Below are 17512 nucleotides of genomic sequence, written 5' to 3'. Positions count from 1 at the left end.
TAATGCCACTATGATACAACATCTGTATTATAATCCTTGAACAAAGCAACAGTGAAACTCATGTGAATAATCACTGAATGGAGAACTGGGGGTGGGATTAAATAAATTATCTTCTTCCTACTCCCTTTCAGGCAAAACTGGACAATCATGCATTACATACTATACATTACCTTTTGCACTATATTAATTTATATTATTATGTGTTGCCAACTTTGTACTTTTTTATGTCATTGCCGGAAAAAAAATAAATCAATGAATTAAAAAAAAAAAATGAAAAAAGGATTTCAATTCTTTTTCTGCTCATCTTGCTCCTACCTGTGTGAGATGTGTTGAACTTGAATCAACAGCACACATCCATAAGATCTTACACCTTTCTGGATCACAATCTAGATAACAGAAACATGTGAACACTCACACTTATTTATGTGCGCGAGGCAGTGGATCGCATCACCAGCGCATTTGTGCTTCTGAAATAACTCGAACATAAGAAAAGGCATAATGGAAGACGTCTTTTCATGATGTTGGAGATATATTATAGTAATATATTTCCTCATTAAAAGAAAGAACAACATTAAAAAATATCAGCTGACACCAAAACGCATCAATCGAATTCATTTTATTCAGCCCCTTAAAGGCCTACTGAAACCCACTACTACCGACCACGCAGTCTGATAGTTTATATATCAATGATGAAATCTTAACATTGCAACACATGCCAATACGGCCGGGTTAACTTATAAAGTGCAATTTTAAATTTCCCGCGACACTTCCGGTTGAAAACGTCTAGATATGATGACGTATACGCATGACGTCACGGAGAGAACGGAAGTATTCGGACCCCATTGGATCCAATACAAAAAAGCTCTGTTTTCATCCCAAATTCCACAGTATTCTGGACATCTGTGTTGGTGAATCTTTTGCAATTTGTTTAATGAACAATGGAGACTGCAAAGAAGAAAGCTGTAGCTGGGATCGGTGTATTAGCGGCGGACTACAGCAACACAACCAGGAGGACTTTAAGATGGATAGCAGACGCGCTAGCCGCCGACCTCACCTTGACTTCCTCCGTCTACGGGCCGCCGACCGCATCAGTGATTGGGTGAAGTCCTTTGTCGCTCCGTCGATCGCTGGAACGCAGGTGAGCACGTGTGTTGATGAGCAGATGAGGGCTGGCTGGCGTAGGTGGAGAGCTAATGTTTTTAGCATAGCTCTGTGAGGTCCCGTTGCTAAGTTAACTTCAATGGCGTCGTTAGCAATAGCATTGTTAAGATTTGCCAGGCTGAAAAGCATTAACCGTGTATTTACATGTCCATGGTTTAATAGTATTGTTGATCTTCTGTCCATCCTTCCAGTCAGGGGTTTATTTGTTTTGTTTCCATCTGCATTTGAGCCCGATGCTATCACGTTAGCTCCGTAGCTAAAGTGTTTCGCCGATGTATTGTAGTGGAGATAAAAGTCACTGTGAATGTCCATTTCGCGTTCTCGACTCTCATTTTCAAAAGGATATAGTATCCGAGGTGGTTTCAAATATAAATCCATGATCCACAATAGAAAAAGGAGAAAGTGTGGAATCCAATGAGCCCTTGTACCGAAGTTACGGTCAGAGGAAAAAAGATACGTCCTGCACTGCACGCTAGTCCTTCACTCTCACGTTCCTCATCCACGAATCTTTCATCCTCGCTCAAATTAATGGGGTAATCGTCGCTTTCTCGGTCCAAATCTCTCTCGCTGCATTGTAAACAATAGGAAAATGTGAGCAGCCCTTCCACCTGTGACGTCACGCTACTTCCGGTATAGGCAAGGAGGCTTTTTTTATCAGCGACCAAAAGTTGCGAACTTTATCGTCGTTGTTCTCTACTAAATCCTTTCAGCAAGAATGTGGCAATATCGCGAAATGATCAAGTATGACACATAGAATGGATCTGCTATCCCCGTTTAAATAAAGAAAAATTCATTTCAGTAGGCCTTTAAGTCATCCAGCAGTTATAAAATAATAAAAGCAAATTGCTGAATAGACGATATTTTTAATATTTTTCAGTCCAATTATGTTTACACACGTAGGATGTAGGATTGCCTGTCCATCGTCTGTCTCTGCAGCACGAGCACCTCTTTTCTCACAGCTGTGTGCGTCCGTGTCAGATAGCACGTCCTTTTCAAAGGTGCTAAATAAAATGCAAAATAGTGATTGCAAAACGCTGAGTGTTGCTAAATCACACTGCGTGTGCTAAATATATATTTCAGTGTTTCCCACACATTCATTTATTTGTGGCGGCCCGCCACGAAAGAATTACGTCCGCCACAAATTTAAAAAAAAAAAAATTATTATTATTTTTTTGTCCTGTCCAGCTTCACAGGCAAATCATATAGTTGATGTAGATGCCCATATCGGCTGTTCAGATTTACTTTACAAAAGAGAAGTGTAGGATACTTCTCTTGTTGCCTTATTTGTATTTGACTTTATTAAATGTATTTATATTAGAAACACAACATGTGTATATAACAAAAGGTACAAAGTCTGCAGGCAGTAGGAAACACATGGTTAAGTGTAGGGAGTAAAACTGATGGCAGTCTAAAGTTCAAGATTTTTGGAGCTCTTTGTTCAGTGGATCAGATGTTTGATGAAGCTCTGTGTCTATCTACCACCACTACTGTTTTCTGTTTATTTGTTACTGACTGTGGTAGGACACCTCTGCCTCTGTTTCACTTTATGTTGCTGGTAAATAATATGGTTGTAGTAGTAGGCTAAAGTTAAATTATTTAGTATGCACTAATTAAAGGGGCAGAGCTTTAAGAGACATTTTAGCTTTTATATTTTATAAGATATATTTTTTGTAAGAACCACAATTAATAAATATATTTCAGTGAATAACTTATTGTTCAAATCTGTATATAAATATGTACATAAAGTGTTGTAATTATATTGTAAAATGGACTGATGGACGTTTAAAACAAAACGGTTATTATTAATTGGTAAGTATACATTTTTTGAGCCTTTTTAGAGAAAATCATATCATTGTAGTAAATTATGCAAATTACTCAATGATGTCATGGTGACCACACCCATAGCCAAGCCCATAGCCACGCCCCCACCGCCACAGGTATCTTGGCAGTTTATGGGAAACACTGTATTTACATTTTCTCCTCTCACTATTGTGTGCGTTCTGATGATCAGCATGCATTCTGCCTATTAATGAAAACAGAGATGCAAAATGGATTGCAAGCCGGCCTGATTCTGCTCACTTAACAGACACAATCCACTTTGCACACTTAAGGAGATCAACTTTGCGTGTGCTATCAAGTTTGCAGGTGTTTTAGTACACTCAAACCTTTAGTAAACAGGCCCCAACTGTAACTTTGGGACGTATAAACGAGCCACTGCAAAATTTAGTCCACACCCCTGGAGGACTGACAAGTACATGTGTGTAAAAAAGCAAGATTGGTTAAAAAAAACATAGCCACTTACAAGAAAAACATCCTACTCACTTAGAAACTAATTACCCAATAAGTAATTTGTCTCATTGCCATAAGACTTTGAGGAAATATGTTACTTGTATACACACAGCACAGCAATTTGACCACAACCCATAGGGGGCGCCACAAACACCATTTGCAGTCTACTATGGAATGCCCTATTTTTTCCACATGACCGTATATCACATCATTTAATATGCATAGCCTTTCCTGTATAATATTTCAGTCACATTTTAATAGGAAGTGTGCACAAGAATTATTTATGAGTGTTTGACTTTTTAACAGCTGATTGTTTATTACCCAGGGCTTCTTTGTTTACAAGCCTCATGGGTGCTCCCTACACTCGAGTCCTCTCATGTCCTGACTGTCCTATCTTTCTCCGCGCAGAGCTCCATCAACGGCGCCCCAAACGGCCACAAGGCAGACTGCTGCTCCCTCGGCCCTGAGGCAGCGGAAGGCGAGCAGCGGGAGGTCAACGGCAAGCGCAGCGGCAGGGAGCTGGACGCATGTCGCTCTGTGTCCCTCCTTGAGCAGAAGCGCAAGGTGGTCTCCTCCAGCATTGATGTCCCCCACTCCAGGTATGCCTTTGTTTGTGTACGTGTGTTTATACAAGCGTGCAGAGCTTGTTGACAGCTAGTGTGATATCCGTCCTGGAAGGAGTTCATATGAGCAAAGTTCAGCAAAGGTTTAGGACATAGTTATGTCATCTCCGAATGAGTTTATGTCGCATGACGTCCCATTTCATCATGTGGCCCTCGCAGTTATTTTGGCTACACTCAATATTTTGACAGAAGTCAACTTTTGTTCCATTACAGGGATATATAATTGATCAGGTGCCATCCGGTCGGTGCATTAAAATGAATATATTATCTTTATTAATACAACTCAAAAAATGTAAGCTAAATGTTTTAAACATTCCTTCCATTTACTCTACTCTTGCACTTGTATGACACTGTGCTTAAGAAATTGCATCACTTTACATCACAAACTAGTAAAATAAAATAAAAATACTTACAGCTACTAGACTACTTGTAGCAACATTTTTAATTGTATGCAGAGTAGGGTACAGTATTGTTTACATATTATCTGATGACAAATGTGTACTTTTGAAACAGTGCCTGTGCTTAAACTGTGCCCAAACTTGAAAAAATGTAAACTTATTAATTGTGTCTAAAACAGTGCCCTTTTGTGGCATGCAAATTGACACCGGTGTCATCATGATACCAAGTTTCGGTACACATTCCTAATGCAGAGGTAGATAAAGCTCGTGGATGCCAACCACTCATGACACTTCAAATGCAGCTGTTGCTATCTTGCGGAGTTAACAAAAACAACATCTGGAAGTTGCCTACAGCCAGTTCAGTTCAGTTCATTTATTTATTTCATTCATAAAAAAATCAAACAAAGGAAGAAGAAAAACACACAACATAACATTAAAGTAAATTATGAATGAAAAGGAGTAGAAAGCAGTTAGTTTTTAATATCTGCCTCCTATTTTCACAAATACAACAATTGACTTTCAATGTTGGCGACTACAAAGCCATATTTTCATTTTACAATAATTAAACCAATAATGAAGAAATACATTTACTCAAACATATCTTTTCATCATGATTTTTACATTTTTTTATTACAGAAAGAGATTTACATTGTTTTATTTCAGTATAAAGTATGTTCCATAAACTAACACCTTTGATTGAAAGATGTATTTCCATTGTCGCTATTCCCAATCTAGAGTTATTAAAGGTCTCAGTTCCTTTCAGATTATAATTACTTTCTCTTTTTACAAATCTGTTTTGAATGTTGTTTGGTAGAATTGTTGCATGTGCTTTGTACATGATTTTTTAGGATATTATACTCTACCAGTTCATGAAATGTTTATAAATTTAATTGATTGATAATTGGGTTTGTGGGTTCCCTGTATGCATTTCACTTATGATTTTACTGCTCTTTTCTGCAGAACGAAGATTGGATTTAAATATGTTTTACAGACACTATCCCACACTTCAATACAGTATGTTAGATATGGAACAATCAGTGAGTTATACAAAATAGGCAATGCTTTTTGATATAGCAATTTATTCATTTTATATAAAATAGCTATAGTTTTAGATACATTGGCCTTTGTATCATTTATATGTGATTTCCATGACAAAAGTTCATCAATCGTAACACCCAAAAACTTGATCTCTTGTGTTCTTTGGATCTTAACTCCGTTGACATATAATGAGCCATCCACACTTTTCCAACTACTGCAACAAATCATCAATTTCGTTTTACTAGTATTCAAGGACAATCTATTTACATCAAATCATATTTTAAGAGCCACAGCTCTTAAAACTAATGTTTTTGGCCCATTGTAGTTAAAGCCCCATGAGGTTATTTGCGTTTGTAGACCATGCACCTGGCGACTGTCGGAGACTTAGTAGTTGATGAATGCAGGCCTTAAATGGTGACTGCACTTTTTGGGGGAATTTGCCAATCATTCACAATCCTTATGTAAGACAAGAACACATATGTTTATCTTTTTTATGCATTCTAAATTGTAAATAAATGCGATCAAAATTTCGCTTACACTGGAGCCTATAGGAGTCACTTTATCCCGCCAACAAGGCCCTTAAAAACATCCAAACATCTCCATTAAGGATGTAAGTATATACTGTATGTAATGTAGTAACAGGCACATTTATAATAACATTTAATATTTAATAATAATAAAATATATTCACGTATTTTGATTATTTTAAGCATACGCAGTGCATTAATTTCAAAAAACACATCAAGACGTTTGCTTTTCCCCCCCAACATCACTAATTATTACTCACTGCAGACTTTATGAGAGCCAACAAACATAATAAAACATCACTTACTGTAGAATGTCTGCTGTCATTAGGATGCCGACTGATAGAATGATTTATGATCTACAATAAACTTCCACGAGCAGGGAAGTGAGACAACAGTTGACCTGTCGATATAGGCAACATAGGCAGGCACACACGGTAGTGATAGCGGTGCCACTATAAATAGTTTGTCTGCGTTAGTGCCTATAATAACAATATGACTAATACTTGCTTAATATTCAAGTCACGAAATGTGAGTGGAGTATTGTTGGCGCTTTTTGGAAGGTTTTTTAATTGGGTTTTATGGGCTGTATAGAGGACCTCCCGTTTGCTCCGCTGTGAGCAGACTTTAGTTTTCGAGTTAGAATGCATAAACAAATACATCCGTCGTCATGTCTTTCATAATGATTTAACGATAGGCCAAATTCCCCAAAAAAGTGCAGTTCCCCTTTAATTAGAGCATTTACGGAAAACCAATGTAATTTATTCATTAATTAGTTTCATTTTGCGGCAACGTGCATGAGAAACAAGGTAAGCACCAAGTCCTCAATGTGTAGAAAATGAGCTTGAAATGTGAAACAGAACTAAGTACAAAGTACATCCCATTTCAAGTAGAATGCACGATATTCCTTTTTATTTTTGAACCGATGCTGCTAATTTCACTGTAGTTTGTGCACACCTTTCTTTGCAGCTGGCTATTGGTCAGCTTCTTTAGCAGTGCCAGCGTCTTTGCAGGCTTTCAAAACACCGTCACAGCAATGCCACTGTTTCAGGTGGGGAACAAGGTGCAATGTTTTTTCCCTTCCTCGCGGAATATTTGCAAAACAATAGCTACAAATAGCATGTGGAACATCTTCTTCTAAAATAGTAAAGAAGTCCCACTCGATCGTTTGTTGTCAGTGAGCTAAGGCGAAGTTTATGGCAGCCTAGGTAGGAGAAAAGGAGCGCTCGATTATCTTAACCAAACCTACTTGCAGCACAGTAATCTTGCCTTATTGGAGCATTTAAAAAAAGTTGTTTTTTTTCTGTTTGATTTATCAGTATGTCATAGTCAGTGTTGGGTTAGTTACTGAAAACCAGTAACTAGTTACAGTTACTAGTTACTTTATTTCAAAAGTAACTCAGTTACTAACTCAGTTACTTACACCAAAAAGTAATGCGTTACTGTGAAAAGTAACTATTTAGTTTTTTTCTTCTTTTTTTTTTAGCTCCCATTAATGCCCTTATAGCCTTCATTTCAGTACTGTTATTGCAGTGGAGAATAATACAATCTGTTGATCAACTTGACATGCATTTGCATCACTGAACTCTGCTAAGCAATGTGCTCTACATACAACACACAAAGACAAAGATAGGTTTCAAAGGGCCAATTTATTTCAGGCCAGAACAAATTGACAAAACTATTTTAAATAGCTGCAACATAACATACATAAGTAACAAACAGCATAATAACAACATAGCTGTAAACCAAGGAAGTACTTTAACTTTACATACCAAAGCCTAACCAGGCGTTTTTTATCTCAAGGAATTCTGAAATAAAATCATGTCTGAAGCCCAGAACACTCTACACATTTCCCCAGTTTTAGTTTAGAGATAAGGAAAGATTGGCCTGCCCCACTAGCATCCCTCTTTTTGTTTGTGAACTTTATAGTCTATACATTTAGAGTGATGTGATAATCAAACACCCTAGAAGTCTAGAAATAAAGAGTATATAAGAGAATTGACAGAGTGTGTGTACTATAATTCATAATAACATTGATTATGATTCAATATTATGTTTTGAGCAATGACAATTTGAAAGAAAAAAAACAGCTTTGTTTTATTAGTCAACATTGCAACTCTTTCTAAATTACATTTAACCTTTAAGCTTTTTTATTTCAATTTTGTTATGTTTTTGTTTATTTTAATAGTATTTTTAGAATGTGCTGTGGGCCTTTTAAAGCATTAGCTGTGGGCTGCAAATGGCCTCCGGTGCACACTTTTGACACCCCTGCTATGGATAATAAAAAATTAAATCTGATAAATCTATCGATAAAAAGCTGAGCCTGGCGACGCATGCGCGTTAACTCTCTCGCTCTCTCTGTCTCCGCCCCTCACTCACGAATGCTGCTGCGCGCAGCCCTCCCCTCCCTCTCTTTTCCCACACTCAGACACACACACAGCGCGCCTCCGTGTGACACAAGAGATTCAGAAGAACGACACCGTAGCGCTGCAATAAAACACACTCAGATCTTCTGTTTCTAGCCGATACTACATAAAAAATAACGTAAAATAACGCATTAACGCATCATGTAGTAACGGTAACTGAGTTACTGAATATAAAAAATAACGCGTTAGATTACTAGTTACCGCCGAAACTAACGGCGTTACAGTAACGCGTTACAAAGTAACGCGTTAGTCCCAACACTGGTCATAGTTCCTCATAGCAGCCAGAAAATTATCCCGAACAATAAAGGTATATACTTTTTTTTTTTTCTATGCCCGGTCAAGAAAAAGTACTCAAACCTACTTCATTGTTTCACATGCACTAATACTCTTCTCATTTGGTCAGCATAATGAAACCTTCCAAGCAGAGCCGCAATCAAACATTTAATAGTCTGCTGGGCTCTTGACGTGAAGTGGTGTCTAATAGCGCAACAACGCTCTTTTGCCATTACATACTGTATGAAACCCTTAACACCCCCGCCCCCCCACCTCCTATCTCCTAAAAGGCAGAGTGCTCTTATTGAACATCACTCCACCATTACTCCTCTGCTGTTCAATCAATGTCAACTTAGTGTAACGTACAGTTAAAGTCACTCATTGGAGGGGGAGCTTTATCGCCGTGTCTTGAGCCACGCTTTAAAATTTGTCGACGATTCATTGATTTTTTTCCACCCTCCCTTTAGGAGGAAAGATCTCTCTTTAAATTGAAAATATGGCATGGATCACGCTGAAGTTTTGCACCTGGCCCATTGTAATTACTGGCCTGCTTAGAGATTGCTGTAATATTGATATGGTTATTGTGGAATGGTTTATTGATTGGTTTACTGGCCTTGCCTCAACTCAGCAACAATCACTTCAGAAGACAAGCTGCTGTTTGTTTTCCTAATAAGATCAATGACGCCAAGAAGATTGTTTGAATAAAAGCCTTGACGTGCAATACTTCTGAAGGCCACACACGTAAGTACACACCCGGTGTTCAGACAGTAATGCACCGTAGTCGGTAGTTCATGTTTTTCTTTAGCGGTATGTTGGAGGCATTGTTAGTACCAAGAAATGTCAGTATAGTCGTCCTCACATGAGCACAAATAACCAAGGACAAAGTGAATGCTTTGCTGTAGAACACTGATATTGTACTCGCTGTAAGAAAAATGTTGTGGAAATGAGGTTTACCTAAAACAATTGTTCTAATTCTAAAGTTAAAGAGAAGTTCTGTAATTTGCTTTTTTATATCAAAAGCCAGGTCTAGACTGCAGTCAAGGTGACTCTGACGTCACAAAACATGTTTTTTGTTCTTTCAAAACAAAGACAAAATATCACAGGCATGTCTCATGAGGCAACGTGACATTATCCCTCAAGGTTTGTTTTGTTGTGATGACATAGTGCTCTGTAGAAACACTTTCTTGTTTTCAGAGGTAAGATTTCTTTCTTCTTCTTTTTTTTTATTGTCGTCTCCTGCCACGTACAAATGCAAAATATGTTATGGTATGAAAGTGTACAAAAACATATCCTATCACAATTGTAAATGTTGCTTTTAGGACATCATGCTAACAAACAAACACATAAATCCATGCAGAGAACCAATGATACCACAACCGAGGTGAACTAAGTCCGTTATTGTCCTGGGAAAAACAGTCGAAAACATGTTAACCAGTAAACAGTCCCATTTATTTTTTACACCTGTTCTTATTTAAAGTGTACTGTAATCCAAATTGAAGGGGAACTGCACTTTTTTGAAATTTTGCCTATAATTCACAATCCTTATGTGAGACAAGAACACAAATGTTTTTCTCCTTTATGCATTTTAAATCGTAACTAAACGCAAGCAAGAGGCAGTTAACAATGCAGGTAATAGGGATTCGGTCCATTTCGCCTATAAAGCCCTCCAAGAAAACTCCAACAAAGTTTTACATATAAGCTGTAAGTATACATCTGATGTGGTACCAGGCACATTCATAATAACATGTAATATTTACCGTAGTTTGGTCATTTTAAGCATTGCAGTAACAAACATTTTTGGGCACATGGATTTCACAGACACATTGCAATGTTTGCTATTTCCTTCAACAATAACAACTACTGGTACTACTAATCGTGGAAGACTTCATGAGAGGCAATGACAACTCCTTTGGGACAAAAGATGATCCATAACCTTATACTGTAATTTTGAACCTGAACATATGAAGGATGAGCTACAAGTTTTAGAAGCTGAGTGATATGCAGACCCATCTGTTGTAAAACAATAAGTATCGTGTAGCAGTATTGCTAAGTGCTAAACAAGAAATACAAATTACGAACATATTATTGAAATAATTAATTACTGTAAAATTTCTGCTCTTTCGGATGCCAATTTATGGGATATTTATATATTTCAACACACGACTTGTCTTCCCTGTATAGATGATGACTTCATCATAATCTTCACTCCTCAGGTAAAAAATTCTGGGAGAAAACAAGCGTCTTGCCATGTCTTCTTTGCAATGTCTTCAGGTCTAAATTGAATTTCAAAGTTGACGTCTTATTTTATGACCACAACCTTCTACGTTACAAGTGTGAGGCATGATTTATAATCCAGCACAGACTTTTACCAATTTGGAGGCGATGCAGCAGTATGTCAATAGCTGCAGTAGTTAACTCTCTGTGATCAAGGTGCCGTGTTACTAAAAGTATTTCCTCGGCGTTAGCTCTTTTAATGTAATACTTGGTTAATATGCAGGTCACGGCATGTAAATGGAGTATCGTTGGCAGTTTTTAAGAGGGCTTTATAGGCCGAATAGATTTTGTTTGCTACATTGTTAGCCGTCCAGTATGAGCTGTATTATATGTTCTTGTCTTACATAGGGATTGTAAATGATAGGCATAATTCCTGAGATAGGCTCCAGCACCCCCCGCCACCCCGAAAGGGACAGGCGGTAGAGAATGGATGGAATTCCAAAAAAAGTGCAGTTCCCCTTTGAGTACCCAAGATAAGAAACGGCGGTGTGTCTCTATTTACAAGTGCCTGTGTCGTTAAGACTAAGCCCTGTTCATCCCGTCTTAATTTCATAAAGACTTCTTAATATCTTTAATAAGGTGCCAGACGGCAGCATCCACTTGAGATCCAATTATTTTAGGGTCTGGCCCTTTAAAGCCCGCCACTGTAAATCCAAAGCTCTATTCTGGCTTGTCGAGTGCTAAATCAAGACCAGCTGTCATGAAATCAATTTCCGCCCAAATTACAAAGTGTGCTCGAGTGCCTTAAGACTTTGTTCTGCCTTTTGGAGAACCCGTGAACCCGAGCTCCCGTGGAAGATACCCCTAAATTGACCTCTCCGCCGAGCAGCGGCGTTATTGCTTTAACATTAAGATCCATGGCTGCCACCCATCGCACACCTGCGGCCGACTCTCCGCCCTGCTCCAGAAATTGTGTCGCCTCCAACCACAAAGTAACATTTATCTATAATGGAGGCAGGTTGGGGGGGCGGCGGTTAGAGGATGAAGGGAGGTTGTTAACAAGGAAAAAAGTGTGAATGAAGTGTGTGTGTGGTCGACAGAGAAGGGGGTAAAAGAGATGGAGAGAGCATGTATGAGTATTTAGCTGTGGGGCAGGAGAGAAAGAGGAGAGGAAAAATGCCTGGGGATTTTTTCTTTTCAGCACTTGCTCTCCAGAGAATTCTGACCTTGAGGCTGTTAATTGCACTCTCCAAACTTTCCTCTCTCCGACAGTGATTTACCAAGAAAATGTCTGGCTGTTAGATGGCTCTCCAGGTCCCTTGTTAGCAAGACTCTATACATCTCCTGCCTCACTGTGAGCCATTGAAGTATGGTACCTGAATGCACTTTGAAAAGGAAGTGGAGGGGGGAAAATGACACATAGATTGGAGACCTCAGAAGTTTTTCTGTAGGTGAGTTTTACTTAAAAAGAAACTCTTCTGCAAAACCAATTTGTTTTCCTATTGGTACCTGTTTTTGTATATTTGAAAATGTGAAATCAAATCATGGAGGCATGGCTGCGATATTTATAAAACACCTATGCCTTCCATCATACTTAAAATATCTGTTTCTCAACTGTGGTCAGTATGGGCCGCAGCGGTACTCAATTGTAATACACTTTTCCACAACTTATGGCAGTAACAACAATATGAAACAAACAAGAAGAATTCTGAAGCTAAAGTTAAAGATAATTTTCTAAAGTGCAAACATTATGACTAAGGTGGTGAGGCTGTTTTTATTTGCACTTAAATGTAATTGACAGTTTATTGAAAAAACATATTTTTATTTTTATTATTTTTTCATTTAGTTAGAATTTATTTTAGCACCGCACAATTGTATGTACATGTGTTTTTTGATAATTTTTTATGTGTCCCTTCTTTTGCAGTATATTTGATTAGTATTTATTTTTGTAATCAGCCTGACCTAAGCCTTGATAATAATCTTTGTGATTAACACATTTTGTATATCATTTGAAAAGGTTTATCATGTTAAACTTCAGTGTTGGCGCTAGGAATTTTCAAAATTGGGTCCCAGGGACCCCATCAAGTCATAAAAATGGGGCCCCACAGTAAATTTTTGGGGTCCCACATTTTGTAACCGTTTTGAAAACAAATGATAAATGTATGCATTTTCCTGTTATATCTCACATTCTATATTGTTTCAGTTCAGTTTCAGTTTTTTTGAACATGCATACGATACAATGTAATGCATCACACATTTCCAGTTGTTTCATTACAGCACGTCCGAAAAGGAGTACGAAGAAGCAGAGCTTATTTAATCATACCCGTTTTCATACCATAGCAATTTTATCCAATTTCCTTGTTCTCTGTAACAGAACAGTTAACAAATAAATAATAAATAAATAATATACCATAGTAAGCAAACAAATATTAAATACATAAATAATCTTTGTCTCAATAAAATAAAAATAAAAGGGTTCAAGATGTTCATCATAATTCTTGTTCTGTGTACTTTGTGAACACTTGTAGTTTGAACAGTCTCTTAAAGTGAATCATATTGGTGCTTTGTTTGAATTATTTTGTTAATCCATTCCATAATTTAATTCTACATACAGATTATGCTAAAGGTTTTAAGTGTTGTACAAGCATACAAATGTTTTAAATTAGATTTTCCCCTAAGGTTATATTTCTCCTCTTTTGTTGAGAAGAATTGTTGTACATTCTTGGGTAGCAGGTTATAGTTTGCTTTGTAAATAATTTTAGCTGTTTGCAAATGCACCAACTCGTTGAATTTAAATAATTGTGATTTAATAAATAAAGGGTTTGTATGTTCTCTATATCCAACATTATGTATTATTCTAATTGATCTTTTTTGTAACACAGTTAGTGAATGAAGCACACATTTGTAGGTGTTTCCCCATATTGCTACACAGAAACTCAGATATGGTAACACTAGCGAGCAGTTAAGAATATGAAGTGATTTTTGGTCTAGAACATGTTTTGCTTTATACATTATTGACGTGTTTCTTGCTACTTCCATCCATCCATCCATCTTCTTCCGCTTATCCGAGGTCGGGTCGCGGGGGCAGCAGCTTAAGCAGGGAAGCCCAGACTTCCCTCTCCCCAGCCACTTCGTCCAGCTCCTAACGGGGGATCCCGAGGCGTTCCCAGGCCAGCCGGGAGACATAGTCTTCCCAACGTGTCCTGGGTCTTCCCCGTGGCCTCCTACCGGTCGGACGTGCCCTAAACACCTCCCTAGGGAGGCGTTCGGGTGGCATCCTGACCAGATGCCCGAACCACCTCATCTGGCTCCTCTTGATGTGGAGGAGCAGCGGCTTTACTTTGAGCTCCCCCCGGATGGCAGAGCTTCTCACCCTATCTCTAAGGGAGAGCCCCGCCACCCGGCGGAGGAAACTCATTTCGGCCGCTTGTACCCGTGATCTTGTCCTTTCGGTCATAACCCAAAGCTCATGACCATAGGTGAGGATGGGAACGTAGATCGACCGGTAAATTGATAGCTTTGCCTTCCGGCTCAGCTCCTTCTTCACCACAACGGATCGATACAGCGTCCGCATTACTGAAGACGCCGCACCGATCCGCCTGTCGATCTCACGATCCACTCTTCCCTCACTCGTGAACAAGACTCCGAGGTACTTTAACTCCTCCACTCGGGGCAGGGTCTCTTCCGCAACCCGGAGATGGCACTCCACCCTTTTCCGGGCGACAACCATGGATTCGGACTTAGAGATGCTGATTCTCATCCCAGTCGCTTCACACTCAGCTGCGAACCGATCCAGCGAGAGCTGAAGATCCTGGCCAGATGAAGCCATCAGGACCACATCATCTGCAAAAAGCAGAGACCTAATCCTGCAGCCACCAAACCTGATCCCCTCAACGCCTTGACTGCGCCTAGAAATTCTGTCCATAAAAGTTATGAACAGAATCGGTGACAAAGGGCAGCCTTGGCGGAGTCCAACCCTCGCTGGAAACGTGTCCGACTTACTGCCGGCAATGCGGACCAAACTCTGGCACTGATCATACAGGGAGCGGACCGCCACAATCAGACAGTCCGATACCCCATACTCTCTGAGCACTCCCCACAGGACTTCCCGAGGGACACGGTCGAATGCCTTCTCCAAGTCCACAAAACACATGTAGACTGGTTGGGCAAACTCCCATGCACCCTCAAGGACCCTGCCGAGAGTATAGAGCTGGTCCACAGTTCCACGACCAGGACGTGTTTCTTGCTACTTTATGTTGTATATTTTTTACATGAGATTTTCAATTTATTTTATCATCTATTATTATTGTTTTGGAAAAAAGTTGTCATAAATAAACGTTACTCAATTCAGAAAAAAAATTATACAAAAGAAAACAAATTTTTATTCATATGTAAATGTATTCAGTTATATACATTCATTCACTTTCTTCTTTCCTTCATGGATCTAAACTTTACCGCTGCCGCCCCAAAATCAAAGTTCTCTGGCTGACGAGGACCACTGACACATCTAATCTCTGTATATTTTACTACAATACCCTTATGGGCATTACATATATCAAAATCAAGTACCTTCTGTACTGTTTACTTGTTGAAATACCCTTTTTAGAGCAAATATCTACCCGAACGACCACTTTGCTGCTGCCAAACATTGGTTTGAAGGGTATTTCAACAAGTAAACAGTACAGTAGGTAGGGGTGTAACGATACACAACAATTTCGGTTCGGTACGTACCTCGGTTTAGAGGTCACTGTTCGGTTCATTTTCGGTACAGTAAGAAAACAACAAAATATAAATTTTTTTGTTATTTATTTACCAAATTTGCAAAATCTTCCACCAAAAATATTTTTCTTAGTGGAATATTTGATGTGAAGTAATCGGAACCTTGGATAGGTCAATAATTCATAATAACATTGATTTTGATTGAATATTATGTTTTGAGCAATGACAGTTTGAAAGAAAAAAAACAGCTTTGTTTTATTAGTCAACATTGCAACTTTTTCCAAATTACATTTAACCTTTAAGCTTTTTTATTTCACTTTTGTTATGTTTTTGTTTATTTTAATAGTACACTGCTCAAAAAAATTAAAGGAACACTTTGAAAACCCAAAAGATTTCATTGGTGACATTTTTTTTTCGGATATCTATACTGATATGGACAGTTCAATGTCTCAGGAACAAAAGGATGCCACATCTATCTTTTGATGGAAATAAAAGTTTTCAGCCTAGGGCTCAGTATATAGACACCCCAAAAATTAAAGTGAAAAAATGATGTGGCAGGCTCGTCCATTTTGCCTAAATTCAATTTCTGCAACTCAGAATGATTTTCAATATCTTGTGTGGCCCCCACGTGCTTGTATGCATGCTTGACAACGTCGCGGCATGCTCCTAATGAGACGACGGATGGTGTCTTGTGGAATGTCCTCCCAGATCTGTCTAAGGGCATCAGTGAGCTCCTGTAAAGTCTGAGGAGCAACCTGGCGGCGTCTGATGGACCGAAACATTATGTCCCAGAGGTGTTCTATCGGGTTTAGATCAGGTGATCGTGAGGGCCATTCAATTGTGTCAATTCCTTCATCCTCCAGATACTGTCTGCATACTCTTGCCACATGAGGCCGGGCATTGTCGTGGACCAGGAGGAACCCAGGACCTACTGCACCAGCGTAGGGTCTGACCATGGGTGCAAGGATTTCATCCCGATACCTAATGGCAGTCAGACTGCCGTTCTCTAGCCTGTAGAGGTCTGTTCGTCCCTCCATGGAAATGCCTCCCCAGACCATCACTGACCCACCACCGAACGGGTCATGCTGAATGATGTTGCAGGCAGCATAGCGCTCTCCTTGGCTTCTCCAGACCCTTTCACGTCCATCACAGGTGCTCAGGGCAAACCTGCTCTCATCTGTGAAAAGCACAGGGCGCCAGTGGCGGACTTGCCAATTCTGGTGTTCTATGGCAAATGCCAATCGAGCTCCACGGTTCTGAGCAGTGAGCACAGGGCACACTACAGGACGTCGTGCCCTGAGTCCACCCTCGTGAAGTCTGTTTCTGACTGTTTGGGCAGAGACATTCACACCAGTAGCCTGCTGAAGGTCATTCTGTAGGGCTCGGGCAGTGCTCAACCTGTTCCTCCTTGCACAAAGCAGCAGATAACGGCCCTGCTGATGGGATGAGGACCGTCTACGGACCTGTCCAGCTCTCCTAGAGTAACTGCCTGTCTCCTGGAATCTTCTCCATGCTCTGGAGATTGTACTGGGAGACACATCAAATCTTCTTGCAACACCACGCATGGATGTGCCATCCTGGAGGAGTAGGTCAATCTGCGCAACTTCAGGAGGGTTAAGAAATCGCCTCATGCTCCCAGTGGTGATAATGACTCTAGCTAAAGCCAACACTTGTGGAAAAACAGTTAAAAAAGATCAAGAGGGAGGAACTTGAAATGGCCTCCACCTGCAAAACCAGTCCTGTTTTGGGGGCCATCTCGTTGTTGCCCCTCTAGTGCACCTGTTGTTAATTCCATCAACACCAATACAGCTGAAACTGATTAACAACCCCCTCTGCCACGTACCTGA

General features: G+C 39.5%; 1 protein-coding gene across 1 annotated transcript in view; it reads left to right on the top strand.

Annotated features, from left to right (window-relative positions):
- Positions 1–17512, top strand: part of znf704 (zinc finger protein 704) — a 112071-nt gene that overhangs the window by 8867 nt on the left and 85692 nt on the right. The window contains exon 3 of the mRNA XM_062056589.1: positions 3859–4049. Coding sequence (XP_061912573.1) covers positions 3859–4049 — 191 coding nt within the window. The remainder of the gene's footprint in view (positions 1–3858; positions 4050–17512) is intronic.

The sequence above is a fragment of the Entelurus aequoreus genome, linkage group LG08, assembly GCF_033978785.1.
Source record: "Entelurus aequoreus isolate RoL-2023_Sb linkage group LG08, RoL_Eaeq_v1.1, whole genome shotgun sequence".
Classification (NCBI taxonomy): Eukaryota; Metazoa; Chordata; class Actinopteri; order Syngnathiformes; family Syngnathidae; genus Entelurus; species Entelurus aequoreus.
Note: the sequence above shows the minus strand (reverse complement) of the source record. Positions and strands in the feature narration are given on the sequence as shown.